Genomic DNA, 27,210 nt, shown 5'->3' with positions numbered 1-27,210 from the left:
GACGTTTCAGTGAAGTGAATTTAGACAGCGGGAAGCGTGTGCGAGTGTGTGTTTTGTCTGATCTCGCCTCTCCTACGTGTGTTTAGTTAAGAGTGTTGTGTGTTTATTCTGTGATGTAGTGTAGATTACGTGCTGAGTGTTCTCCTCCGAACACATTGAGGCACTGCGGTTCCAAAACGCTCACTTCGGAGAGCGTGTACGTAGGTGCGTCTTCGCTTTCACGCAGTTAGCGTTAAGACAACTATATCGCAACATGAAAACGTATGATATATTCTTAGATGTTATTATATGCTTACTGTTGTAGTATGACTAAAAATATTAATAAATAAATAATGTATAAATTGATAACTTGCGTTAAACGTTACATTCGACTGTGTTTTGATATTTTTGTTTGATATCCAGATGTTGTAGCAGAGCTACGAGGCTAATGTAACACAAAATATGAAAAATGACAAGTCCAGATGTTTTGAGTTCAAGGCAAGACTTCACTTTATTTCTCTCTCGGTTTTTCATTTTTCTCTCTTTTCTTTTTTCACAGCTTTGTCGTCACGCTTTGTCGTCTTTGATTTTGTTTTTTTGTTTTTTTTGCTCATCGTCGGCTCTATCCGAGGGAGCGAGGGACAGGGTTGGGAGGGACAGGGCGGGGTGGAGAAACAGAGAAAAGAAGAGTAAGAACAGAATGGTGGAGAGAGTGATGGGAAAAGGTGTGAAAAACAGAAAGCAGGATTCCCGGCAGGTGATGTGGGTGTTTTCTGTATAAAAAACGTAAATAAATAGAGGGACAGAGGGATAGAGTGAGGGACAGGAGGACAGGAGGACGTGTTTCGGGTTGCCAGATGTTTTTCCGTTTACTGGTGCACGATGGCTTGAAACTCTGAAAGAAAACAGATCACACAGTGGTGTTTATTTGATCTTTTCTGTCTCTCTGTCTCTTTGACATGTCTTTGTCTCTGCCTGGCTCTCTGTCTGCTTCTCTGTCTCATGCTGTTTTTCTATTTGTCTCCATGTGTCTGTCTCTTCATGTCTCTCTCTCTCTGTCTGTATTTGTCTTCTTTGTTTATTTATCTGTGATTGTCAGACTCTGTCTGTCTCTGGTTATCTGTCTCTACCTGTCTCTGTGTATCTGTCTCTACCTGTCTGTCTCTATGTATCTGTCTCTACCTGTCTGTCTCTATGTATCTGTCTCTACCTGTCTGTCTCTGTGTATCTGTCTCTACCTGTCTGTCTCTGTGTATCTGACTCTACCTGTCTGTCTCTGTGTATCTGTCTCTACCTGTCTGTCTCTATGTATCTGTCTCTACCTGTCTGTCTCTGTGTATCTGTCTGTCTCTGTGTATCTGTCTCTACCTGTCTGTCTCTGTGTATCTGTCTCTGCCTGTCTGTCTCTATGTATCTGTCTCTACCTGTCTGTCTCTGTGTATCTGTCTCTACCTTTCTGTCTCTGTGTATCTGTCTGTCTCTGTGTATCTGTCTCTACCTGTCTGTCTCTGTGTACCTGTCTCTACCTGTCTATCTCTGTGTACCTGTCTCTACCTGTCTGTCTCTATGTATCCATCTCTACCTGTCTATCTATGTGTATCTGTCTGTCTCTATGTATCTGTCTCTAACTGTCTGTCTCTGTGTATCTGTCTCTACCTGTCTGTCTCTATGTATCCGTCTCTACCGGTCTGTCTCTAGCTGTCTGTCTCTATGTATCTGTCTCTACCTGTCTGTCTCTGTGTATGTGTCTCTACCTGTCTGTCTCTGTGTATCTGTCTGTCTCTGTGTATCTGTCTCTACCTGTCTGTCTCTGTGTACCTGTCTCTACCTGTCTGTCTCTGTGTACCTGTCTCTACCTGTCTCTCTCTGTGTATCTGTCTCTACCTGTCTATCTACGTGTATCTGTCTGTCTCTGTGTATCTGTCTCTACCTGTCTGTCTCTGTGTATCTGTCTCTTTCGTTTTGTCTCTGTATGTCTGTCTTTACCTGTCTGTCAGTCACCTTGTATCTGTTGCTGTCAGTGTGTCTATCTCTTTCTGTCTGTCTCTGAGTGTCTGTCTCTGTCTTTTGCGTATTTGTTTGTGTGTTTATTATTGTCTGCCTCTCCTAGTCTCTCTCTCTGTCTCTCGCTCTCTGTGTCTCTCTGTCTCTCACCGTCGATGCCGATCTTGCCGTCTCCGTCCTTGTCGGCGGCAGTGAGGAAGGCTTTGGTCTCCTTATCGGTCAGATCTCTGCCGTCTTTGGAAAAGCCCTTCAGCACGAACCTGACGCACACAACCACAGCATTCAGTACCCTGTGTGTGTGTGTGTGTGTGTGTGTGTTTGCTTGTGTGTCTCACTTGAGCTCGTCTTCCTCAATGAAGCCACTGGCATCGACATCCAGGACTCTGAAGACCTTCTTAACATCCTCTGCAGACATGGCCGTCAGACCAACCAGCTCGAAGAACTTCTTATGGTCAAAGGAGTCGGCGGCTAGACAACCACACACACACACACACACACACACAAACATGAAACTTCGTAGAATTCAAAGTTAAACACATGATAGTCATGGTCTTGCGAACAGTGTTGCTAGGCAACTGGGCACTATAGACTTCAATCTAGCTAATGAGAGAGGCTGATGATGGAGCTAGCTAGCCATCATGTTCTTCCTTTAGATCTAGAGGTACAGTGACAGTGAGAGACTCCGCTGTCATTTCCCTCAGACGTGTCATGGCCTAACTGCACCTTGCCCCAAGTTCCACCATACTGACTAATATCCTCACATCCTTGCACAACCCAAAATTAAACTTAGCATCATTTCTGATAGCGCACTTTGCTTGTTCGAATATGTTAAGTAGAAACCTTTGAATGTGTCCAGGGCCTTCTTGATGTTATCAGCTTTGAGTAAGTCTTGCATCGCCATCTTGGCTGCCGAGGAAAAAGAGAGCAAAATATTAGCGAAAACGACTCCGCAGATTGACGTGTGTGTGTTGTGTAGTGTACTCAAAATGTCCAAAACGTCATTATGTAGACATGTTGAATGCTAAAATTTACCAGTAAAAACACGGTTAAGCTCCGCCTCACGGTCAGCAATGACAACCTGGTGCCAAGAATCCCACTGACCAATAGCGAAACGGGTAACTCTGATTGGCTCAGAAACTTTACCATGACAGATCATTGGGCATTTACTTTACATTACATTGAGGAAATCATGGATTGAAAATCTGTCTATCTTTGGGATTTTTTTTTATTTTTAGGAGTACCGTAATTCCCAAAATTGTAGAATGTCACACTGGGCGTGTCCAATCCGTCTCTAGACGGTTTTAGTTGTACATACTCTCTGCATTTGCTGATCAAACTGATGTGAATACTGTCTAGTTTGGGCGTGGCTTCATAGTCTAATAACTATGCTTGATTGACAGCCCACTGTCTGAGACCCCCATCAGCTACGCCACTCGAACAACTGAAGTCGAACTTGGATTGTTTGAGCCTATAACTGAACCAAAATATAATCAGCACAGGAGGCTACACTCTCTAGGTTTGGTGTGTGTGTGTGTGTGTGTCTGTGTGTGTGTGTGTGTGTCTTGGGATTGCACCCTCAAGGAGGAGCAATGGTATTCCTGAGAGAGCTACTGCACTCACACTTGAAATGTCACCGAACTCATTCAGCAGTGTAGAATTTCATAAGAGGATCACGACATTCGGGCAGGAGGGGGGGATATCCAAACACTTTAGGCAATGTACACACACACACATGTTAGGAAGTTAGACAAATCCTGGGATGAACCTGAAATATATCTAAATGAACCATCATCAGGTTGCACTCCTGTCAGCCAAGAACAGGAATCTGAGGCTACAGTGCGCCCAGTCTCACCCCAACTGAAGATTTTAAAGCTCCATGTGCCTCAAGGTTGAACGTGTTGCACGTTCTGAGATGCTCTTCTGCTCACCACGTTTGTAAAGAGTGGTTATTCGAGTTTCTGTGAGCTCTCACAAGTCTGGCCATTCTACTCCTCGCTCTCTCATCAGCAACGCATTTCCACCTCCTCACTGATGTTTTTCCACATCGACTCTAGCAATTATCGTGGGGGAAAATCCCAGGCGTCTCTGAAATACTCAAACCGGCACCGGCGTCCATGCCACGGTTTTGAAGCGACTGGTGCGTTTCCAAGCAGCTCTATAGTGGGAGTGGGAGGAGTCACGGGCACGCGCTACAATGGGATGTCGATCCTGGAACATGCGTCTCGCATGCGTCACGTTGACGTAAAGGTTTTATGACTTCAAGCTGACCGCATGGATCGGGTCTCTATAGTAACCGCGAAGCGACGATATATATATCAGAATGACATCATACGGTCAAAGAAAGAAATCTGATTGACGCTGGTTTTTAAAACAGTCACTCGTTCTGTGAAAAAAGTTGCGTTGTAGGTTTATTATACAGTGACTGACGGTGTATACAACCGAACCCAGTGCCAGGTTTAGGGACACTTCCCCTCCCTTAGGAGTCTGCACGGTGTATTAGGTGTCCTTCGGGATGCCAAGTCGTATACTATTATCAAAGGCATCATGTTTTCGAAATGACTCGTTTTTCTCGGTTGAAGGTGATGACATGCTCAACACGGCTCTGTAAACCGACGCCAACAATTTACGCAGCTGCACTCGTTCCATCAAGTTCAAATCTGACAAGGAGGCTTTCTGAGCTTTCTTTGACAAATTGGCAAGCGGAGTTCTGGATACATTTCCTCTAAAACGGACTATACGTTACAAAGCCAAAAGTTTGTGGACACCTGACCATCACACCCATATGCACTCGTTGAGTATCCCATTCCAGATTTAGTCCTCCTTTGCTGTTATAATAACCCCCACTCTTCTGGGAAGGCTTTCTACTGGATTTCGGAACGTGGCTGCGGGGATTTGTGGTCGTTCAGCCACAAGAGCATTCGTGAGATCGGGCACTGACGTTTGGGGTGCAGTCAGTGTTCCGGTTCACTGTTACTGTTCCAGTAAGGTTGATGTCAAGGGCTCGGTGCAGGACACTCAAGTTCTTCTTCATGTCTTAATGGAGCTTGCTTTGGGGGGGTGTGATGGTCAGGTGTCCACAAACTTTTGGCTATATCGTGCATCACATTCCTGGAGTCACAATCCTGAGCAATGTTCTATTATTTTTATACCTTCAATACAATAACGTTGGCTTTTAATGAGCCCTTGTAAGCCTAAATGCTTGTCAACATCACTCTTAGTCTCTCAGACCGTGAAGCTCATGGAGATTCTGATGTCTGTTAAACTCTTTTCTGGCCACAAGCTTCAGAATCTTGACTGACCAGTTTTGTTGGTGGCGAATAAACACGGTTGGCCCTTTGTGATGTCAGTCAAACGATCTCTTCTAGTCAGTGTAAGCGGTTCTTGCCCACCATGTCACGTATTTCTTACGAAATCTGGACGTCTGGCTCAAGAACACATCAGTGTAGACTCCTGTAGCAGGATTCCCCCGAATCACCATCCGAACCGATATCTGATCCGGTTTCTTGATAACTGCTCCAGATGAACACAGTAAACCTGACTGCATTGCATTCCTCTGCTAGCTAGTCATCTGTCAGTTAACGTTATCCGGTTGGAAAGCTAGCCAGCTTGTCGAATTAGTTTAACGTGAAGTAGTTAAGAACATAAGGCTATACAAATTCGGAAAAGAAGTCCTAACTTCTTGTCGCTCCTGAGATCCAAGCTATTTATTTTTTTTTGATAAGTTGCATATTATCCTGCGTTTAACTTAACACGGAAGTTGACCATGTGAGAAGCCTCGTGGATACGACAGCACGTGTGGACGTCTTCCTGAGTTTCCGAATTCCGAAGTTTAGGTGCGTTTTCCTAGTAAGAGTTCGGAAAGTGGAAGTGGCACGTTTAAAAGAGGTTAACATTTGGGGTTTATCTTCCAGCGTTATTTTATTACCTGCCAGATCATTCCATTTGATAAACCTTTAACCCGTCGGGTGGATTAATTGCCCGTGGAAACATTACTGGACATCGCGTTTAATCGAAAAGTTAGCGCACCTCCTGGCTTACCTGTGTGAAAGAAGGGACACGGGAATGAAGGAAGCCTCAGAGACAGAAGGAGACAGATGAAAGGAGCGTGAGAGGAGAAGAGAGAGGGGGACGAAGGTAAGAAACGGAGATCGGCTTCGAGTCTTATATACAGAGTCTATTTCAGGAGAAGTTGGATCGCGGCGTAACGTGGGAGGAATGGTGTGTGTGTGTGTGTGTGTGTGTGTGTGATTGGATCTCTCCTCGCGAATTGAACTATTAATAATCAGCTACTGCTTGACCTAATACTCTGACCATGTTTCTTGTGTTTTCCTCAGCTTTTATTTCCTCGTTTATCAAAAGATTTCTTCGTTCCAGATGAGTTTACGTCTCAACGGGGACAAACAATGCTTAACGAGATGAGTGAAGGATACTAAAGGAATTAATATTAGGTGTCATCATCATCATCATCAGAGGCAAGAGCATGAGGCAGGAATACATCCTGGATGGGGATGCCAGTGTAAATCATAGAGCACCGCACACACACACACACACACACACAGACACACACACACACACTCTTACACGTAGGGGATATTTAGAGTCACCAGTTTGTAGAGTCTCCATGTTTTTAAGGAGGAAACCCACGTTCCGTACAGACAGACAGTAACCCGAGGCTCAGGCTGGAACTCAGATATTATTATATAAATAAAGTTTGAGCCCGGACAATCGGAGAGATTAAAGTTCCGTCGATTTGGATTCCACGCATAGTGCGAGCGTTTGGTGTGCATGTGAATGAGAGAATGCGATGATGTATAGAGTGTAAGCGTGACGCTGACACTATATCATGTCTCGTGGATACTTAACACTTCTGTTGACAGCCTGTAAAGATGACGTTAAAACTTGCGCATGCACACGAAGAGCCTATGTATATCCTAGCATACATACCGGAAATCTTTTTTTATTATTATTTATTTAATTAAAACTGATAAGTTACAAAAAAAAAAAAAAACATTTTAAAAGGTGCTTAGAAATACACGTGGACGGATTTTTATTGCATTTTTGCGTGTTAGCTTTTTTATTTTCAAGCCATATTTTAGATTTTCACGAGTCGACCTGCTACTCCAGCAATTACGGTAGTTCGCTAGGAGAATTTAGCATTACTACAAACTCTACTGCAAAAATTTGACCTGCCACCATTCGGGGGAAATCAGCAGAACTTCGCTTCATTTCCACCGGTTAAAGAACCAAACAATTAGGTGATGTTTTGTTGCTGTTGTTTTGCATTTTAAAAGCAATGTCTTACCATCCAGAGCCGAATCCCAGAGGTGAATATTTTCATTTGGTCACGTCGCAGATGCTTTTATTCCCAAACGACGTGCAAACGGATCGAGGTGCAATTAGCTAAAATGTGAATCTATAAAGATTGCTAACTAAAAGAATAATAAATAAATGCTAGGAGGTGACAAACAGACATTTTTCTAATGTAAGTTCAGGAAAACAAGATGTAAGTTGCCTAATGTTAACTAGCTAAAGGTAAATAATGTGGCGTGACACCTTTAACAAAACATGGCCATGGTTTATTGGATAAACTGAACGATCAGCTATTGTCTATTGTCACAGCTCAGTTTATGTGTGTGTAATTGAATTACTTCAAGAACTAGAAAATGTTCATATCACAAAATGGCACCGCCTTCCCCAGATATAAACATAACCTGTGCTCGGTTGTAGACCTGCAGAAATTTGGTGGCAAAATAGAAGCAATCGGGGCGCACGGTGGCTTAGTGGTTAGCACGTTAGTCTGACGGGTCCAGGGTTTGAGTCCTGCCGGGGCCATGTGTGTGCGGAGTTTGCATGTTCTCCTCGTGCTGCAGGGGTTTCCTCCGGGTACTCCGGTTTCCTCCCCCAGTCCAAACACATGCATGGTAGGCTGATTGGCGTGTCTAAAGTGTCCGTAGTGTATGAATGTGTATGTGATTGTGCCCTGCGATGGATTGGCACCCTGTCCAGGGTGTACCCCGCCTTGTGCCCGATGCTGCCTGGGATAGGCTCCAGGTTCTCCGTGACCCTGAAAAGGAGTAAGTGGTAGAAGATGGAAGGATGGATGGATGGATGAATGGAATAGAAGTGATCGATTGTTTTATATTTTTACAGTCCCACATCAGTGGAGGTGGGAAAGAAATGGCTAAGGGGAAAGAAAACGAGCGAGCTGGGTAGTCAAGCTGTCAGTGCTTCAGAAATCATTCAGGCAGAATTCATCCACTGGCTCACAGAGACCTGATCGAATCTCTGAGGAAAGATGAGAGGAGTGGTGAGAGAGAGAGAGAGAGAGAGAGAGAGAGAGATAGTAATCTGACAAGCTTTCAACCTCTTCAAAGCTCCTGCTTAACATGCTTTCAAATCACAAAGCCAGAAAGAGAGAGCGAGCGAGAGTGAGAGAAAGCAAGAGAGCGAGAGAGATCTGGAAGTTCAATAACTGTCAAGCTGAGAGTTCTCAATCACATCAGTCGTTTTTTTTTTTAGTGGACTTGTGGCTTAGGAGTGTTAAAACTCTTGTGAATGTAACATGCATTACATGCGATTGTTTTGTAATTCTGTAACACAAATGTCATGTGGACACTCTTTGTATATCGGTATTCATACATTCAGCTACCTCGTACTTCGTCGTATACAGCTAGAGTTGTGGTCTAGTTGTAGCCACAACTGGTAGAATGTCAGACATGTTTCATTCGCAAATGATTCGCTAGCATGACTGAATCAGTATCAGTTTTCACGCCGTGAGTCGCTCCTTTTCGTCCAGCAGCCGCAGACTGCCATCGCAATTGCTAACTCCGAAATAGAAACGCACGAACCAAAGCCCTATACGTTTCTGATTTTTGATTAAAAAAAAGTAGATTTTACTTTAAAACACCTCTGAATCGTTAAAGTGCTAGCTAGCTAGCTAAAAGCCTGAAGTGACGAAATTAGCTTAGTTGTTATCGCGAGCTTGTGGCAATGGCAACGTAATACATCATTTATTTAACCGAACACAATGATGCTAACTACTGTTGGTAGCAGATCGAGGTAATAATAACGCTCGTTAATTTTCTTATCTACCGTTTGACGAGTTCCAACGTAAGACTCGAAGATTGCATGCTAACTAGCGAACAGAATCAACGAACCAAGTTAGCTTGTTATCTAGCAGTTAGCAATGTAATATTGATTTAGATAGCTAGCTAACTTGCTAGCAGAACAAGGAAATAAAGTTACGTTAGCTGCTATCTATATATAGGCTATATATATTCTCTCTCTCTCTTATTTAATTATTTACTGTGTTTCCTCACAAACAGCTTCAAAGCAAAGACTTCTGGGTAAATACTTCTCGTCAGTCAGCGCCTCAGACCTACTGGTGTGAAATCGAATGCATTCACTTGATATGATAAAGTAATGGAACGACCTTTAAGATGGTGTCCAAGGTGAAATAGTGAAAGGAAGACGATGAGGGTGCGTCAAAAACAGAATTAGTAAAGTCTCTTGCGCGCTCTCTCTCTCTGTCTCTTCATCTTTCCATGTGTCTGTCTCTCACTGTCTTAACCTTCTGCTCTCTGTGGTTACCCTGAGTGCCATTTCTCTTACTGCTATTGCATTACGTTGCCTCAGCACTTATTGCTCTCAACACACACACACAGGAAAGCCGAACAGAGAGACAGAAATAGAGCCGCAAAGCAGCCGCCTTCCAGCAAATAAATAAGGAGATGTAATTAGAGGGACAGCTAAAGGACACGATAAAGTCACACACAAACACACACACTCACACACACACACAGGAGAGTCTGATGAAGAAACCATGATTAGCCATGCTAATCATCATTTCCTATTAAACGCTTGAAGCAGAATTTTATGAAACAAACCAAACGTTAAAATTGCTTAGTTAACCTTATCTAGATCGCCAGCGAACTGGGCTAGCTGTGTAACGTTAGCCGAAGTGCAAGAATGGTCGCGTTAACGAATAACATTAAAGCTAATCACTTAACTGAGCTGCACTTAGAGAGCTAGCTATTGCTATAGCTTGTGTTATTAAACTGGTACTTGAAGTATCCGTTATTTAGAGAAAAAAAAGCCGTCTCCACAAATTTAGCATCATATTCCGCGGTCCAGACCGAGATGAATATATTGAGTGTGGGAGGCCCGCTAATGCGGGGGACGGTTTCCTTTTACAGACTGAAACCTAAAACGTTACAGAACCCTGAAGTGTGAATTTTTTATTTTTTTTTAAATCGATGGATTTTATACAGACGCATTTATTTCTAAAAATGTAGCGTTAGCTCAAGTGAGTAAGAGCAACTCCCCTCAGGAGTGTTAGCTAGCAGGCTAGCTGTAAAGTTTTTTCCCTAATCACAGCTAGCTAAAAACAACAGAACCGTAATTCCTGGATCTGTATAGCTAGATACGGTCGAGGGATGTTAATATTGTCAAGCTGTTCATGTTTTTGTGACCAGATGTCCTCAATGTCCTCATGTCCCCCCCAAGGATACGAATATTCGCTTTTTTTTTCTTTTTTTAAAAAAATCAAATATAATTAAATAAACAAGATACTCTGAGGTTACGGAAGTTAAAGTAAGAGTTAAGTTTAGGTGTAGCAGAGCATTAAGTAGCTTCATTTACAACTATTTCAGTGGAAGGTCCTCACAACTTCATGTGAGACTTTTATGGCTTAATCAGGACCTACAACTGTAAAACAATACCCCCCCCCCCCCCCCCCCCCCCACACACACACACAATTTATATTATATGTTTCAAGTACGTTTTAATGTACTTATTAAAAATGAGTAATGATTAACGTTGTTGGTTAAAATGAAACTCTGTTTCGGTGATGCCCCCTAGTGGTACATTATCTACAGTGTAAATAAGGGATTTCTTTTCTTTTTTTCAGATAAAAATGTGCTTTGTTTTTAAGTACAACCTGTACATTTTTAGTAGATTTATCTACTTAGATAAATTATTTATTCTTTTACTATTTTCTAAAATGTAAGGTTTAAGCACGGCAGTTGAATTAATCGGTAAAAGGAGCTGCTAGAATCGCGTTTTAAAACAGTATGAGAATTGTAGAAACATGGTTTTCTCATATTTAATGTTAATAAGTTATCGTGTTTTACAAAAAATTATTTTATGAATTTTCAGTCATGGTCAATTCACGTTATACGACATTTACCTGGTCAAATGTACAGGTTGATAATTATAAATAGTTATATACACTGTAAAGTGTTACATTTAGCGATAGTAACTAGCAACTTTTGGTAGGTTTAAAAAGAGCTGCTAGATCACCTCAATAGTGTAAAAAAAAGAAAAAAAATATATAAATTTAATACGTATTTTACTTATACACTGTATCTAATATACACTTGTGTACTAGTGCTTTTATTTCGAGATCACTTTGGCTTCCATCGTATTGCGAACAAATGTTTTGTGTGTTTTTTTTTAAAAACCCATGTTACCTTCTGGAAAGTGACGCCTATTTAATTCCTATCTATTATGTATTAGTCAGAAAATATATATGATTTCAACAATAAAACATCAACAAGAACACTCCAGAGTCAAATTTGATGGGAAAAGAGCCTTGTACTCTGGTTTCAGCAGGCCAGGTGGATGCCTGGACCTCGATCAAAGGGACAGAGGCATGCAGTCATGGAGTGTGGTTGTGTAGCATTTTTTTATAGAGTGCAGGAGATCCATCAGTGAGTCCTTCAGGAAGAAAATTCACTGTTCACTTGATCTTATACCAGATCGAGTCCCGGCATGTCTCTGAAACGTTCTCTGTTTCTGTTATGGATGTTCCTGATCTGGAGAAGCTAATGTCCATGTTTTTGCATTTTGTTGACAAGCAGGATTCCAACCTGGGTGTACTCTGATGTTTTGGTATTTTCCAACTTTCCCCTCATTTGCCCTCTGTCATTCCTTCGTGCCCCACTAGGGGGCGTGTCTCACAAGTTATACCTCTGGGTTAAAGGCACAGTTCAGGCAAAAATGAAATATGCACAGACCAACCCCTTTCCCCAAATCTTGTTGATCAGCCAAGACATGTTTGGCATGCAAAATACAAAGTTAGGCAGTGCAGGTCAATGTAATAAACACACACACACACACACACACACACACACACACACACACACACTGTAACTAGACAAAACAAAACATTGCAGATATAATAAACACACACACACTGTAACTAGACAAAACAAAACATTGCAAATATAATAAACACACACACACACACATACACACAGTAGACAAAACAAAACAGTGCGGGACAATATAATAAACACACACACACACACACACACACACACACACACACACACACACACTGTAACTAGACAAAACAAAACAGTGCAAGTCACTTTCGCTTCCCCAAACACAGGGTTGCCAGATTGCTATGACATATGCAATTACAGAAGAGGGGTATGCACTGGTAGATATTGTTTAATATTAGGAGAATATTTGAATTTTTTAATTATAATTTTTAACGTTTCACTTTAGGACCATGCATTTTAATACTGAATAATTTCCACACGAATGGACATGTTCTAATACGTTACTGTTTCTATAGTAACAGCTCGTTCACAGGGACTTGTACGGTGGATGAAACACATAACCTCACACTAATAATAAACAGATTTAAAAAGAGGCATGTAACAAATGAAAACACAGAATCGTTTATATATGGGTGAAGATTTCTGTCAGGCGACGTTTATGGAACATTTATGGAAGGAGTCTCCAGTGTCGGTGCTTTGTAACGGTAATTTTAACAGTAAGTCCGCGTCATCGCGCCTCACCTTCGTCGATTCCCTCTCTCCATTTTTCCAGTGACACTCAACGTCATATTCATGAGAAAATCCACCATCCGCCATAGCAGGAGTGAAGATGTCTGAGCAAAGACTGGACTCGAAGCCCCAGAATGGAACGCAAGTGTTTCGGCTTTGACTAGTTATTGAACTGCTTAGTGGTTATCACGTTCACCTCACACCTCCAGGGTCGGCGGTTCGATTCCCACCGTGGCCCCGTGTGTGCGGAGTTTTCATGTTCTCCCCGTGTTGCGGGGGCTTCCTACGGGTACTCCGGTTTCCTCCCCCAGTCCAAAGACATGCATGGTAGGCTGATTGGCATGTCCAAAGTGTCCGTAGTGTATGAATGGGTGTGTGAGTTTCCCCATGACCCTGAAAAGGATTAAGCGGTATAGAAGATGAATGGATGGATGGATGGATAGTTATCGAACTGACGTGACACCCGAGACAGTGAGCACGAATGTCGGAGCTTGGGAAGCTGAGTATATAGATGAGAGTGCTGGACAGACTGAAGGACTAAAGCGCCGCTGCATCTCTCTCTTTAGCAAGGACTAAATCGCACTGCACCACTGTCAGCATGTAGTCCAACGCCAGTGTGGGTGAATGTAGAAAACGCCTTAACCAAAAGAAGCCAACGAAACGACGTTTAAGCCAAAAATATAACCGCAGAATTTCATCATGAAATAAATCTTTTGCACAGTTGAATTATGAATCTTGATATGCAAACCGTTCAGATTATTATGGATTATTGTTCGACTGATGAGTGTTTCATCATAACAGGGATTAAAAAAACGACAAAAATTTCGCTTATGTTTTTTTCCTTTCAATCTGGCAACCCTGATCTACCCGTTCAAGTGACAGCGCGAACACTAACAGCTGTTCCTTAATAGCTCTACTACACGACGTCGCCATGTCGCTCCCACGACAGCTGAGAGATGAAAGGTAAGGCAGTGAACATAAATAAGTAAATAGATAGATAGATAGATAGATATAGAACTTTACTTCATCTTCATTCCTCTTTGTGTGTACAAGGCTGCGCGAGACGGTCGCGCGCTCATCCTAGTATCTAAGTCTCACGCGCAGAATTCACATTTGAAAAACGACGGTTACTGAAGAGAGAGAGAGAGAGAGAGAGAGAGAGAGCAGTTGTAGAGAACTGACTAGTAGAAAAACGTTCAGTTTTGAGAGGGAAAAAACAGCATAAATGTGTGTATTTATAAACAAAAAGTGTGTGTGAAAAGTTTCTTGACTCGTGTCTGCTTTTGCTTTGCACTGTACACTTTCATTCTCTTTAAACCCCTCAGTGATTTCGAGCAGCTGCCTCACAACGTGCCAGTCAGTGCCACCATCGCTGATGTCGAGGAGAAAAAGGGCTTTATTGTCTACTTTGTGAGTCCTGTTACTATTTCTATTAATGAAAAGTAAATAAATAAACTTTTGAGAGAGTTCACGGAGTCATGGTCTTCTAAGTCAATTCTGAGAAGAAGAAAAAAAACCCACAAACAAACAAACAACAACCCGGGAAACCATTAATGCCTCCTATTGAATCTTTCTAATTTATTTATTTATTTATTTATTTAAGTATCACAATGTGAACAGTCCAAACGGTTCACCAATCTGGATGGTTTTCTAACAGTGTGGTGGAATTTGATGGTGGTTTTGTGTTACTAGACTGCAGGGTTTTTATTTGTTTATTCATAGGATACAGTGGTCTCCCGGACTACTGACAGGAGGCAGTCAGTGTTGGTCCTGCACTTCGTCTCTCTAGACAGAAATATAACAGTTTGATTGAATAAATACATCCTCAACCTGAAACTGTAATGAGTTGGCATGGGGGAAATGAGATATTAGATATGGGGGAAATATGCGGTGTAAACCACCAGGCTCTTTCCTAAGAGGAAGCGATACCAGATTTCTAAAGGTTATTTAGCAGTTCTGGGTTGGTGCAAGTGTAGGAAATCACCAGACCACGTAAGAACCATCATGGGGTTTTTGGTGCAGCCATGTTCATATTGAAACTCTTTTAGCCTTGTAAAGAGGGTCTCTTGGTGATCACCTTTTACACCGACGCTAACGGTATTCTGGAGGTTGTAGTACAAGCTGCGGACGCAAGTTAACTCCGCCATAGTGTTCAAGCTTCAGACCCTTTCATGGAGTTAAAGACCTGCAGGTTCTAGCAGAATTTCTTATAGGCATTGTCATCATGTCCATGTCGCTGAGTGTTATTAAACCCTCCAGGGTTAGAACTTACATAGCCTGTAGGTGTCCGGTTGAGCTATTCAGGGTCTTGAAAGCATTGTTGGTGGTTATAAAGAGAGTTAATCTCTTTTACCGAGTTTCGCTTGTTCTCCCCGTGTCTGTCTGGGTTTCCTCTGGGTTTTTCCAGTTTCCTTCCCCTCCAAAAAACATCCCAGTAGATCGATTGACTGGTGTCCGGTTCAAGGTGTATTCACACAGCGAGTACAAGGCTCTTCTCCCATCAAATTTGACTCTGCCACACACAGCGTGTTCCCAGGATGCACCACAGCCCTGACCACTGGTCTATGGTCTAGGCAATGACCTATTGAAAAAATGTTTTGGTTCCATGCCTAATTTTGTCACTTCTGGTAGCGCTTTGTGATCGAGGTGAGGACTAAAGGAGGCAGCAAGTACCTGATCTATCGCAGGTATAGTGACTTCTACACCCTGCATCAGAATCTGGAGCAGAAGTTCTCCCCCGAGTCTGCGTCAGGACCCAACACCGTTGTACTGCCCACTCTACCAGGTCAGTGCCTCTTTCAGACACCGTGAGGAAATGGACACACATTAGGCATCAGCACTGCCAAATACTTCAATCATTTACCTCAGTCTTTAGTAAACTCACGTCCAGTACTAGAACACTTGAGAAATCTTCTGGTTTGTTCAAACACACAATATATTTCCTGTTCAAGTGGCTCAAGTTTTGGGAAGGCTGTTTGTAGGCAGTTTTGGAAATGTCAACACGTAGCTTAACCAAGCTAATGGCTGAGACTAGTGATTTAGCTAGCTAACACTGAACTGTTAAATGTGTTAAACCAGTCCGTACAGGATTTTTCATGACTCATTTTCATGATTGCCGCGACCAAAAATGCTCGATTTTGCTGCGGACTTTTTCAGCATTCGCCATCGTTTTCGCCACTTTACGTAGTTTTGACATCACAATCGCACAAAATCGTTTCGCTTACGCAGTGATGTTTGCTGGCAAACGAGACCTTTTAACCGTACTAGTGTACGACGCACGCGAATCGAAAGCGGCTTTGGCTGAACGCGCGTTGTGACGATGTCACATGACGCGTCTCGGCCCAAACCTGCGTTAATTTGTAAAAATCACAAGCTCCTCCGAACGTCTCTAAAAAAAAAAAAACTATGACTAAAATTACAACGTAACTACACTGAACTACACACTGACCTAGTTTCAGCCCTCAACTTCCAAAATAGCGAGTACCACAACAAAGGGTTCGTCTAGGATCTTCTTATGAACTCGGTGAGCACACGACCCCATTTGAACCTAGCATTCAGTCAACTTCATTTGACCCTGGTCCACAAAATTTTCAACCTACTCAATATTCAGTTTTAGAACTGTTGGCCATTTTCACATTGAGCTGATTGTTGTGCGTCACTGAAATGAATGCAAATCTGTCCGGAGAGCTTCTTCAGTCGTAACGAGACGGCACAAATGTCTCCATTACTGCCGCCAGAAACCATTCTAATAGAATGGCCGAGCCAGAGATGCATCAAGCCCAGTCTCTTCACCGAGGGTAATTGCCAGACACATCAAATGAACCATGGCCCCAAACGTGATGCCACTGCCAGCATACAATCCCTGCGAGGATATGGTTAAACAGCTCGCTGTCTGGCTGACAGAGGGGGAGAGAAAGGTGAAAGTAATTACCTCAGTAAACACGTCTGTCAACCTCGTTCCTGTGAAAGTCAGAAACGGAAAACACCTTCTACTCGCTGCCAAATTAACACACGCATAACAGAACGAGGTGGCCATATGTAGTCATCAGTACGGGGCGTTCAAAAGCGAGCACATGTTGCCGTATTGTCACCGGCCGTAAATTTCAAGGTCCAAAATAGCTGTTAACGATCCCATTTACGCACCGTAACATCGTAAACATAAAGCCCAGTTCATTGGATGAGTAGAAATAGATCGCTTTGTGCTACAATATGGAATATAATTAGAACGGGGAACATCAGAGGCCTAATTAGACAAGCGGCGATGATCGTTTGATCCAAGCGCAGTAATGTCGAAGCAAGATAATGGGCCTCATATTTGTCCCGACTGTCTTTCTCTCGCTCTGCTTCACATCCTGCGGCATTAAATATAGACCCCCAGAATATAATTAGGATTATAGGAACCTGTCGGCAGAGTCCATTAAAACGAACAGACAGGAAAGAAACGGCATATCGGGAGAGAGGGAGAGCCGTTAATCTGACGCTAAAATTTGATTTCGCTACAGCAGACAACCTTCCAAGCGATGAACTGATCATCACTCTACCAGGAATCTCAGCAGCGCTCCGATTAACACGGCGTGCCTCAAGGAAACACGCTAGGCCCAACAGGTTTTAAACAAATAGATAAACAATAAGGCAATTTCCTGTGACATATAAAGTCCTCGAGCCAAGGGGTCTAATTACGATGCAAGATATTACGCAGGCCTTGGGAAATGATTTGATTAGTTTTTTTTGTTTTGCTTCATGAGGGAATTAATTTCCAGACCTTTTTATTGCGTTGATGTTATTTTTTTTTCCCCTTCTGTGTGGTTGCAGGCAAAGTGTACGTGGGCAACAAACAGGAAATAGCAGAAAACAGGATCCCAGAGCTCAACACATACATGAAGGTGAGATTGATGTTGATCACAAGTTTTTTTTTCTCCCTGAACGTTTTCTTTACATCTTACAGTGCCTCGCATAAGTATTGGCACCTGTGTCTGGGGGCCTTCCAGAAACAGGTGTATTTATAGTGAGATCAAGTGACACCGTAATTGCACGCGGGTCGACGGCGTTCGACTAATGATGCAACTTCTGATGGTGACTGGTCGCACCAGAGCAAATTCTAGAGGATTCTACAGAAACGTTTGTTTAGATTTATGACATATAAACCCAGTTAAGTTCATTTCCGTTTCAGGTTGTAAGATAAAAGATGGAGCAGTTCAAGGGGTGAATATTTATGCAAAGCACTGTATCTGCCTCAGACTTTTGTTTTTCGATTTGGGTAACAGCATTGTAATTTGCAAAAATAGAAAAAGTCCCATTTCCTCATTCTGAAGCGTACTTCTTCTTTCCGTGACATCCTCACTCACTCTCTTCTACTCATCTGTGTTCCGTTTCAGGTTTTTAATTCAGTGCTCCCTCTCTCTCTCTCTCTCTCTCTCTCTCTCTCTCTCTCTCTCTCTCTCTCTCTCTCTTTGGTAGAAGTTGCTGTGTTTGCCAATATGGGTTCTTCTGGATGATTTGATCCGGATGTTTTTCTATCAGACCGAATACGACAGCCTTCAGGTCCCCAAAGCCCTCCGGCGCCTCCGACCCCCGACACGCAAAGTGTAAGATCATTTCCATACTCCAGTTTGGAATCCCAGCTACTACGATAGGGTTGATCTCAAGTGAACTTCAGTATAAAACAGTCATCTTCCTTATTTTTGCACAAGCAACATCACATGTATTCAGTGTCACATTTTAGATAAAAACCCTCCTCCTTCTTCTTGCAATATGCACAACATGTTGTGCATGTCGCAAAACCTTTTTTCGGATGAACATGAAGCCTACTGAGATACCGGGTCAAGAGCATTCAAGAGAATTCAAATGAAATATATACACCAGGGTTCCGGAGGACATTTCTGCACTTGATTATTTTGGTGTTTTGGTTTTGCAGGAGGAAACTGCAAACAAACCACTCTCTGATTTCAGTTCTTAACACTGACAGACCGAAACAACGGTTCATTTATGTACCTGAAAGTAGTCTGTCTTGCTTATCATTGTTCAGCTGTTCACACGAAAAGGCAGCCACATGGATCCTCAACTTTTGACAGTCAGTTGGCCATGTAGAACGAAAGAAATTGCCCAGTCCGCACTAAAGATTGCCGTATGGAGGAAATATTGAGTGCAGGGGTCGTCAAACGGTTCAAAGCACAGCACTTGAAGAAACACCGTAGCAGAACAGATCATTCAAAACGAGCAAAAAACGCCACGATTTCCACCTTGACTCATAGTCCTTGGCGCTCAGTTCTCGCAGAAGTGAAGCACTCGCACGAGTCGACAGTTTCTCCTCGCACTCGCTTTACTTCTCCACGGTCCCAAATAGCTCGCTTGCAGTTTATTGCACCTTGTGCTCATTTTTAATGCAGACACTCGGATGCTCCGTACGCTCGGGTCAGCCGACCTCGCGCTCTCCATTAAACACACTGTTTAAACACAGTAAAGATGTTGTATTGTAAAGGATACTTGTAATGTAGGAAGCTTGTACGCTGCAGGTTCCCCCTCATGATCTTTTCTCAGAGCACAGTTTGCGGTCTGCTTCGTTTGCCATCGTTAATTGCGGCCATTTTGTGAATTCCGTTGATCAGTGTGACAGCATACGCTAGGCTTATACTATTCACTAGGTCACATAGTATCACTGGGTGTTGGTGTCCCAGAGCATTTTCGACCAGAAAATGAGTACGGTATTGGACCGATTATTGACACCAGTATTTGGTATCAATACATCCCTACTGTATAAGATAAATATCAGACGGAAGGAGAGCTTTGGGTCTGATGTTTTGACTCTAAAAGTTGGTAAAGAGGGTCAAAAAAACCAAGGTTGTTAGACTGTGATTTAGCCATATGGACCACAAACGTAGTGGGTCACTCCAACTATGTAGATCAATGTAGATATGTAGAACTATGTAGATTTACAGTAGTGTGTCACTCCAAAGACAACCATGTACACCAAAGATTTACAGTATAGTGTCACAACAAAGACAACCATGTAGACCAAAGATTTACAGTAGTGTGTCACTCCAAAGACGACCATGTAGACCAAAGATTTACAGTAGTGTCACTCCAAAGATGACCATGTAGACCAAAGATTTACAGTAGTGTCACTCCAAAGACGACCATGTAGACCAAAGATTTACAGTAGTGTCACTCCAAAGACGACCACGTACAGCAATTTTGGCTCACAATTACGAGGCTTATCATTTCAAGTGGACCTGAATAAATAAGCTCACAGTTCTTGATTTTTATTGTTCCATTGACTTAATATGGATTTATTGATTTATTTCTGACGGTTATTTTAGGCTGCGTTCTGCTCCTCGCTCAGTCGCTCACTTTCTCCGTTTCACTTTGCAGAAAAATCGAGAAACAGCCCAAGACGGACCTGCTCTCTTCCCCCAGAGCCGAGGTACTGTAATTGTTTCCCTGGTAACTCTTTCTGTACTCAAACCTCATCCTCCACACACACACACACACACACACACACACATACATATATATACACACACACATACACACACACAAGTGTCAAAACTCTTGAAAGCATGTGGTTGTATGGTTACAACACAAACGTACGCCTTGTGGAAGCAAATGCAATTGTTGTGCAATGGAGCTCCCACACACAAACACATTCACACACACACACACACACACACACACATATAGAGCGTGGGATTTATAGCCTCAGAATATGATCAAAGGTTAAGACAAGCAATCCTGCACTACGCCTACTACTCCTACACACACACACGCACACACATTCACACATGTGTGAGCGATATATGAGCTAAATCATTCTGTATGTTCTTTTGACCATTGTGTGTGGTGTGTGTGCAGCAGCAGTTGTAAATCCTGATGAAAATTGCTGTAATAGGATGTTGTGTTGTGCTGCAAGGCAGATGGCGTAACTCTAATCGCCCTCTTTCTCTCTTTTCCTTCTTCAGTGAAGGAGCGTCACATTTTTTTCCCTCCCTCCTGCTTTCTGGGTCATGAGGTCACCCTATCATTAGTTCCTGCCCTGCTCTATTTTCTATTTCTAATTTCTTTACACAGCTCTGTCTCTCCCTTTTCTTCTCTTCCCCCCCCCCCCCTCTCAATATGACAAACCAACCACACTCTCTATCTCTTTCTCTCAGTCTGCTCTGTCTGGGCATGTTGTACCACTCACACCAATTCCTACCCACTGACCTCGACAAACTTCACACCCAAAATACACCACACACGCACAAACACAGACGTCAGCCGCAGGTGTAGGCAGGCGTGGACATCTACGTGTGCGTTTGAAGTAAAGGAGCTGTAAAGACAACAAACACAGGGTCGGAAATGCACTCGTTTACATTTGGGCCAAATCCCAAATGTTTACTTGATATGCTCACTACCGAAGGTACCTCGCATATGGAGAAATGATAAAACTCATAAAAGGCTTTTCAGTGGAAGGAGATGTTTATGGAAATGATGCTCGCTTGGACAGAAACGGTTAAGAAAACGCCGCTCGCGTGGATGGAAACGTTTATGAAAACGCCGCTCGCGTGGACGGAAATGTTTACGAAAACGCCGCTCGCGTGGCCGGAAACGTTTATGAAAACGCCACTCGCATGGACGGAAACGTTTATGAAAACGCCACTCGCATGGATGGAAACGTTTGCGAAAACGCAGCTCGCGTGGATGCAAATGTTTGTGAATACGCCGCTCGCATGGACGGAAACATTTACAAAAACGCCACTTGAGTGGACAGAAACACCGCTCGAGTGGACGGAAACGTTTACGGAAAGACGCTGCTTGCGTGGACGGAAACGTTTACGAAAACGTCGCCCACGTGGACGGAAACGTTTCTGAAAATGCCGCTCGCGTGGACAGGGACGGAAACGGTTATGAAAACGCCGCCTGCGTGGACGGAAAAGTTTATGAAAACGCCGCTCGCGCGGACGGGGACAGAAACGGTTATGAAAACGGCGCTCACGGGGACAGAAACGGTTATGAAAACGCCGCTCGCGTGGACGGAAACGTTTACAAACATTTACAAACATTTCGACTTGGTGTAGAAGGGCTTTCTCATTTCTTTCATTTTGCTGGACGTGTGTGTGTGTGTCACACTCTTCCGTGCTTCATTTGAGCCGCATAAGAAACCAGACCCATCACGTTAGCCCCAGAGAGCAAGACCCAAATGCGATTTCACGCGACTCCTCTGCTGGACGTGCCGCAGTCACACGGATAAAAGCTCTTCCAGAAAGAAGAATTATGGAGATATTAGACGCTCCGTAATGGAAGCTGATCCTATTAAGCTCGCGTATTTTATATCCTGGAACTTTAAGTACACTTAGAAGGCAGAGAGGGCGCGTTAGGGGGGAGACGGACGTCTTCTCAACTATCTTCGGAGATCTCTTCTAGAAATAAACAAACGTAGAAACAGCGTATTCCCTCGAATACGTTATTGTTTCCATAGTAACAGCTCACTCAGAGACGCTCCACAGCTAAAAAAAAATGGATGGTTTGTTCTTTAATTGAAATCAAATTGCTTTGGAATTAAAAAAAAAGGGGACTTTGGGGCATTCTGTTATAGGAAAGTAATCAACTCGGCTTCATCGCATCGGCGTGTCGTAGCTATCGTTCGTTTTCCTATAATCGCAGAACACGCCGTTTTATTCCTCACACGTCACACACGATCTGTTTGTTTATTTGTCACGGACACATCAAAATCCCGAAATTCCATTTGCATAACACTCGCTACGTAGCTAGCGTCGTTTCTCAGAGCCGAGTCTGCGTGAGAAAGGTCAAGTGTATTTTAAACGTGAGAGGACAAACGTCGCGTGCACGCCGATAATGAACAGAATGAATACTGAAGCTACGTCAATATTAAAAACTAAAATCGGAACACCGGGAACGTGAAAACTCGGAGCGGTTGAGCGTTCCAGCTGCGAGTTAGCGTGAAGGGCAGCAGAGCTAGAAGTCTATCCCTTTTTTAACACTTGTCTATCTCTTATCTCTCTCTCTCTCTCGCTCTCTCTGAGGGCCAAAGCAGCGTGACATGTCTGCACAGAGCATGCTGAATCTCAATGAGCTGTGTCAGGACAGTTCGGGGGTCCTTGAGCCACAACGATATTAGACTCGGAAGAGATGGTAGGGTCAGGTCGTGTAAGCGCAGTCGCTCGGGTTAACACACAGGCGATAATATCTCTGTTCGCATCAGCATCGCATCAAGGTACTCGCCTACCTAAAACCCGGGCGTCACTGAGAAGCCGTCGTCTACGCGGGCGAGTTCGACGTTCATAATTGCACGTTAATTATAACCTCCGCTCTCTCGGGACCCGCTTTGAAGTGCCGTGCCAGCGCCCCAGGGCCGCGAGTCCTCTCTTCGTATCGTTCTGGAGTCCTCTCGGGAACGCCTGAAAGCGAAGTGTGTCAGTTCATTTAACCTGAGACCCATCTCGTTCTTCCCCACGTGTTAATGAGCTCGTTTAGCAGGTCGACAGCGGCGTAATTGGAAGCGCAACCTTTTTTTTTTCTTTTTTCTTTTTTGCGAAAGCCTAAAGTTAGGTGTGCTCTCTCTTTCTCTCTCTCTCTCTCTCTCTCTCTGTCTCTCTAGCCTGGAACATTCTGGCCCTAAATGTGTCGAAAGACATCAAGAGCAAGACAAATGAACAGGACACGTGGGTCCTGCGACTCGAGGGCGTAGTGGGACGTTTACAAAAAGTCTACTATCATGACTAACGACGTCCACACCTTAGAATGCTAGTATTGCGATGCTAATTCCTCGTGACGCTAACTAAAAAAATTTTTAATTTTATTGATAAGAGAGGATAATCTCGAACCTTGACCCGAGAGTCAAACTGGTTAAAACGAATCACCTGAATCAAGTCAAGTCAAGGTCGGCAGCTTGACTTGACTTGATTCAGGTGATTCGTTTTAACCAGTTTGACTCTCGGGTCAAGGTTCGAGATTATCCTCTCTTATCAATAAAATTTTTATTCTTTTTTGTATAACTGGTTTTAGGGATTATTCAAAAAGCATATACAAGTGTGTGTGTGTGTGTGTGTGTGTGTGTGTGTGTGGGGTGAAGTGCTTAACAAACCACTGAACATCACTCAGTGTCAGTCTCCTAATAGTTTGTCCTCAGCAGGTGTGGTTGTGAATACTGATGCACGGAGCAGGATCAATACCACCACCACGACCCCGGGCTCTTCTATGCTAATCTTGATCGATGCGTCTTAAAATACTACATCACGGGCTCTGCGGTGAAAGGAGAGGCTCTTGAGCGAACTGAGTTGCCCCCGAATGACTTTTACGCCGAGGTACAGATGTAAAAAGGTTGGTGGTAAACGGCCACGCAAGCCGCCGTTGGTATTGCGTTTAGCGTAATGTTAGCTAGAAGTTACACCGGACGCGTTATTTATGTCGCAAGCTTTGCTTCAGTTGCGTTGCGTAAGTTGTACCAGTAGGAGAAGAGCGACAGTGAACTTCCTGTTTCATTGCCAGTGAAGTATGAGTTCAGACTCAGAGTCTTTTTTGGTCCAGCTCGTTCGAATCTTTCCAACGTTAGCCTAAGTTGAAACGAAGCGCACTAGCGAGCTACGCTAGCGAGTAGGGTTTGCTCTGAAGAAGGTTTGGACAGTTGTTCCGCTTCGGAAAATCGCTTCAGCCAGAGTGGTTGTTACTATAGAAACGATAACGTGTAGCGCTGTTGTTGTTTTTTCTTCTAGAAAACACCCTCCGACCAATCACAATGCAGAATGTGGTAGCGTTGTGGTATAAAGACATTAAACACTCGACGGCGTTTGTGCAGTTTCTTTCTTTCTTTTCTTACAATCTCCGGTCCCATACCGCCAAACCGGACCCCCGGCGTGTGCAGTGCATTGTGGGAAATCACGAGTCCACCAGTGGACCAGGCTGCAAAATGGCGCACTTGCGACCAGCGGCCTCGTTCACGCCGTGAATTCGGCTGCGGAGTCGTGTGTTGCCGGAGTTGTGTAACACCGGCCCTGTGTGTCGCGCTGAGGAGTTGTGTAACACGGAGCCTCGTGTTGCGGAGTTGTGTAACACGGTCGGGTAATACGGAGGTGTGTGTTGCGCGCCTTCGCTCTAACAAACAGAGCACGAGCTTTTAACACCGTCTGTGTGTCTCCGTGCAAGTACTGCCCACAAGGATCCACACACACACGCACACACAAAAGGAGTTTAATTGCCAATACATAATTAGCTGATAACATGTAACAGTGTCTCACCTACTCACTCCCACTCCGGCAAACAAAGCAACAAAGCTTCTTTACTCACTCTCTCTCTCTCACACACACACACACACACACACAGACACACACACTCTCTCACTATACAGTCTCTTTATGATACACATTTGTGTGTGTGTGTGAGAATAAAGGTGTGTGTGTGAGAATAAAGAAGTGTATGTGAGTGTTGCTTTAATCATGTTGAGTGTCTTAATGCACATTAAAGGGGAACACACACACACATCAGAAGAAGCTCTGTAACATCTTGCAAGAGTCTGTCTTCCTTTCTCTTTCTTTATACGCTCACACACACACACACACACACACACACACACACACACACACATACAACTGTTTGCATGAAGTTGCATGCAGGGGACTTGGCACAAGTTAAACCCATCAATATCTATTCTTTTACACTTTTGTCTTTTAACTCATTTATTCTCACTCGTTCACTCCTCTCTCTCTCTTTCTCTAATTCATCCACTCATTCATTCACTCATTCTCTCTCTCTCACACACACACACACACACGCTCGCTTGCTCAGTCACTCAGAAAGTTGGAACGAGATTGCCATCCTACCTCGTGTGTCCTCACAACGCTGTCCGCTTGGTGCTTGTGTGTGTATATATAATGCGTGTGTGTGTGTGTTTTTGTGCGTGTGCGCGTGTGTTCAGGCCTTGTTCGACTTCAACGGGAACGGGCGCCTGGAGCTGAGCCTGAAGTCCGGGGACGTGATCTTTCTCCTGCGCAGAGTCAACGCCGACTGGCTAGAGGTGAGCTGAAGGAGAGGGAGAGAGAACGAGGGATGGAGAAAGGGAGAGTGAGAGATAAAGAGAGCGCGATAGAGAGCGAAGGATGGAGAGAGAGAGAGAGGGAGGGGAGGAGAGTTTGTTGGGAAGGGTGGGAGAGAGAGAGAGAGAGAGAGAGAGTGAGAGATTGTGTCCGTGAGCACGAGAGGGAAAACTACACGAGCCTCTGACGGAAGGAGAGATGGAGATCGAAAAAGGAAAAGTGATGGAGAGGCTAGACAACAGAGAGAGGGAAAGCGAGGGAGCGGAGAGGACGAGTGCGCAGGTGTTTGGTGTGGGAGTGTGTAGTGGGCATATCCACCAAACCACGGTTAGATTTTTAAGCCACGGCTTTTCAGAAGCACCGAGTTGGGAATACAGCTCCAGATGGAAACGGTTCGTAGGGACAGAACGGAAATTCCGTGCATTTAAACCCTTAAAGACCCCAGCGATGAGGGTCAGTGCAATGTCCAGTCACACACTTCATATACGCTACATCCTTTAGGTCCTCAAAATAAACCTAGTTCTTCTAATGCCTTGCACAGAAGCGCAAATAAATTGCCCGTAATACTCCCTACTGTAGATAACACATCTAAACATCTGATATCTTCCATATCTGCAGCGACCCCAATTCCTCCCCTAATACCCTGGAAAACCCTTCCCAAATTCCCATAACGCATTTCAACCAGTGTTGAAATGTGCACTACATGGCATGGAAACTTCCGCAAGAACACTCAAATAGGACGTGGCATTCAAACTGTGCTCGATTGGTATGAAAGCGCACCCATTATGGTTTTTCAACGATTCCCTTCCATGCAGAGTTATCGACTCCCAAAAGAAGGAACTGATTCCGAACAGCTGAAACGAGTCGTTAGTGATTCCAGACTTACATCCTGTACTAATCTACGTAGGTTTGTAATGAAAAGCCCCGCCTCTGGCCTTCATCGGCTACTCGGGAACAGACGGAGCTGAGATGGGCGTTTCCTTTTCGGGACACACTGACAGCGGTAGACCAATCACGACAGACTGGGACGTCTGAGCAATCAGAGCAGAGTATGCTGTCTGAAAGGAGGAGTTTAGAGCGAATCCATTAGAACGGATCGTTTAACGAGTCGTTTGTGATACTGGGGGGAAAAGGTAACGCTGCAGTTTAAATAATGAGCAGGTTAAAGTGTTTTTGGACCTCGGATGCGTGTGAATCTATCGTATGAGAGCTTTAAAACAAAATTAGGTACGTTTCGTAAAAAACCATAATATGTGCGCTTTAAGGCGGCCAAGATCGTTCCCCATCATTACCGTTGCTCCGCCAACACCAGCCTGAACTGACACGAGGCAGGTCGGGTCCATGGATTCATGGCTGATGACACATTGTGCAGAAACTGTGATGTCAGACCAGGTAATGTTTTTTCC

At 43.8% G+C, this 27,210-nt stretch overlaps 2 protein-coding genes across 2 annotated transcripts in view; one reads left to right on the top strand and one right to left on the bottom strand.

Annotated features, from left to right (window-relative positions):
* Positions 1-470: 470 nt before the first annotated feature.
* pvalb7 (parvalbumin 7) lies at positions 471-6,113 on the bottom strand. The gene is given in 5 exon segments (NM_001200524.1): positions 471-874; positions 2,134-2,243; positions 2,319-2,451; positions 2,824-2,889; positions 6,022-6,113. Coding segments are annotated over 4 exon segments (330 nt in total). The 5' UTR covers positions 2,885-2,889; positions 6,022-6,113; the 3' UTR covers positions 471-848.
* A 7,522-nt stretch (positions 6,114-13,635) lies between these two features.
* ncf4 (neutrophil cytosolic factor 4) overlaps positions 13,636-27,210 on the top strand; it is a 20,901-nt gene continuing 7,326 nt past the window's right edge. The window contains exons 1-7 of the mRNA XM_053676581.1: positions 13,636-13,742; positions 14,105-14,189; positions 15,411-15,564; positions 17,592-17,662; positions 18,237-18,364; positions 20,148-20,199; positions 25,687-25,785. Coding sequence (XP_053532556.1) covers positions 13,711-13,742; positions 14,105-14,189; positions 15,411-15,564; positions 17,592-17,662; positions 18,237-18,364; positions 20,148-20,199; positions 25,687-25,785 — 621 coding nt within the window. The 5' untranslated portion in view covers positions 13,636-13,710. The remainder of the gene's footprint in view (positions 13,743-14,104; positions 14,190-15,410; positions 15,565-17,591; positions 17,663-18,236; positions 18,365-20,147; positions 20,200-25,686; positions 25,786-27,210) is intronic.

Source organism: Ictalurus punctatus, chromosome 27 (assembly GCF_001660625.3).
Source record: "Ictalurus punctatus breed USDA103 chromosome 27, Coco_2.0, whole genome shotgun sequence".
In the NCBI taxonomy this organism is placed as follows: domain Eukaryota; kingdom Metazoa; phylum Chordata; class Actinopteri; order Siluriformes; family Ictaluridae; genus Ictalurus; species Ictalurus punctatus.
This window is presented reverse-complemented; position numbering and strand designations above follow the sequence as displayed.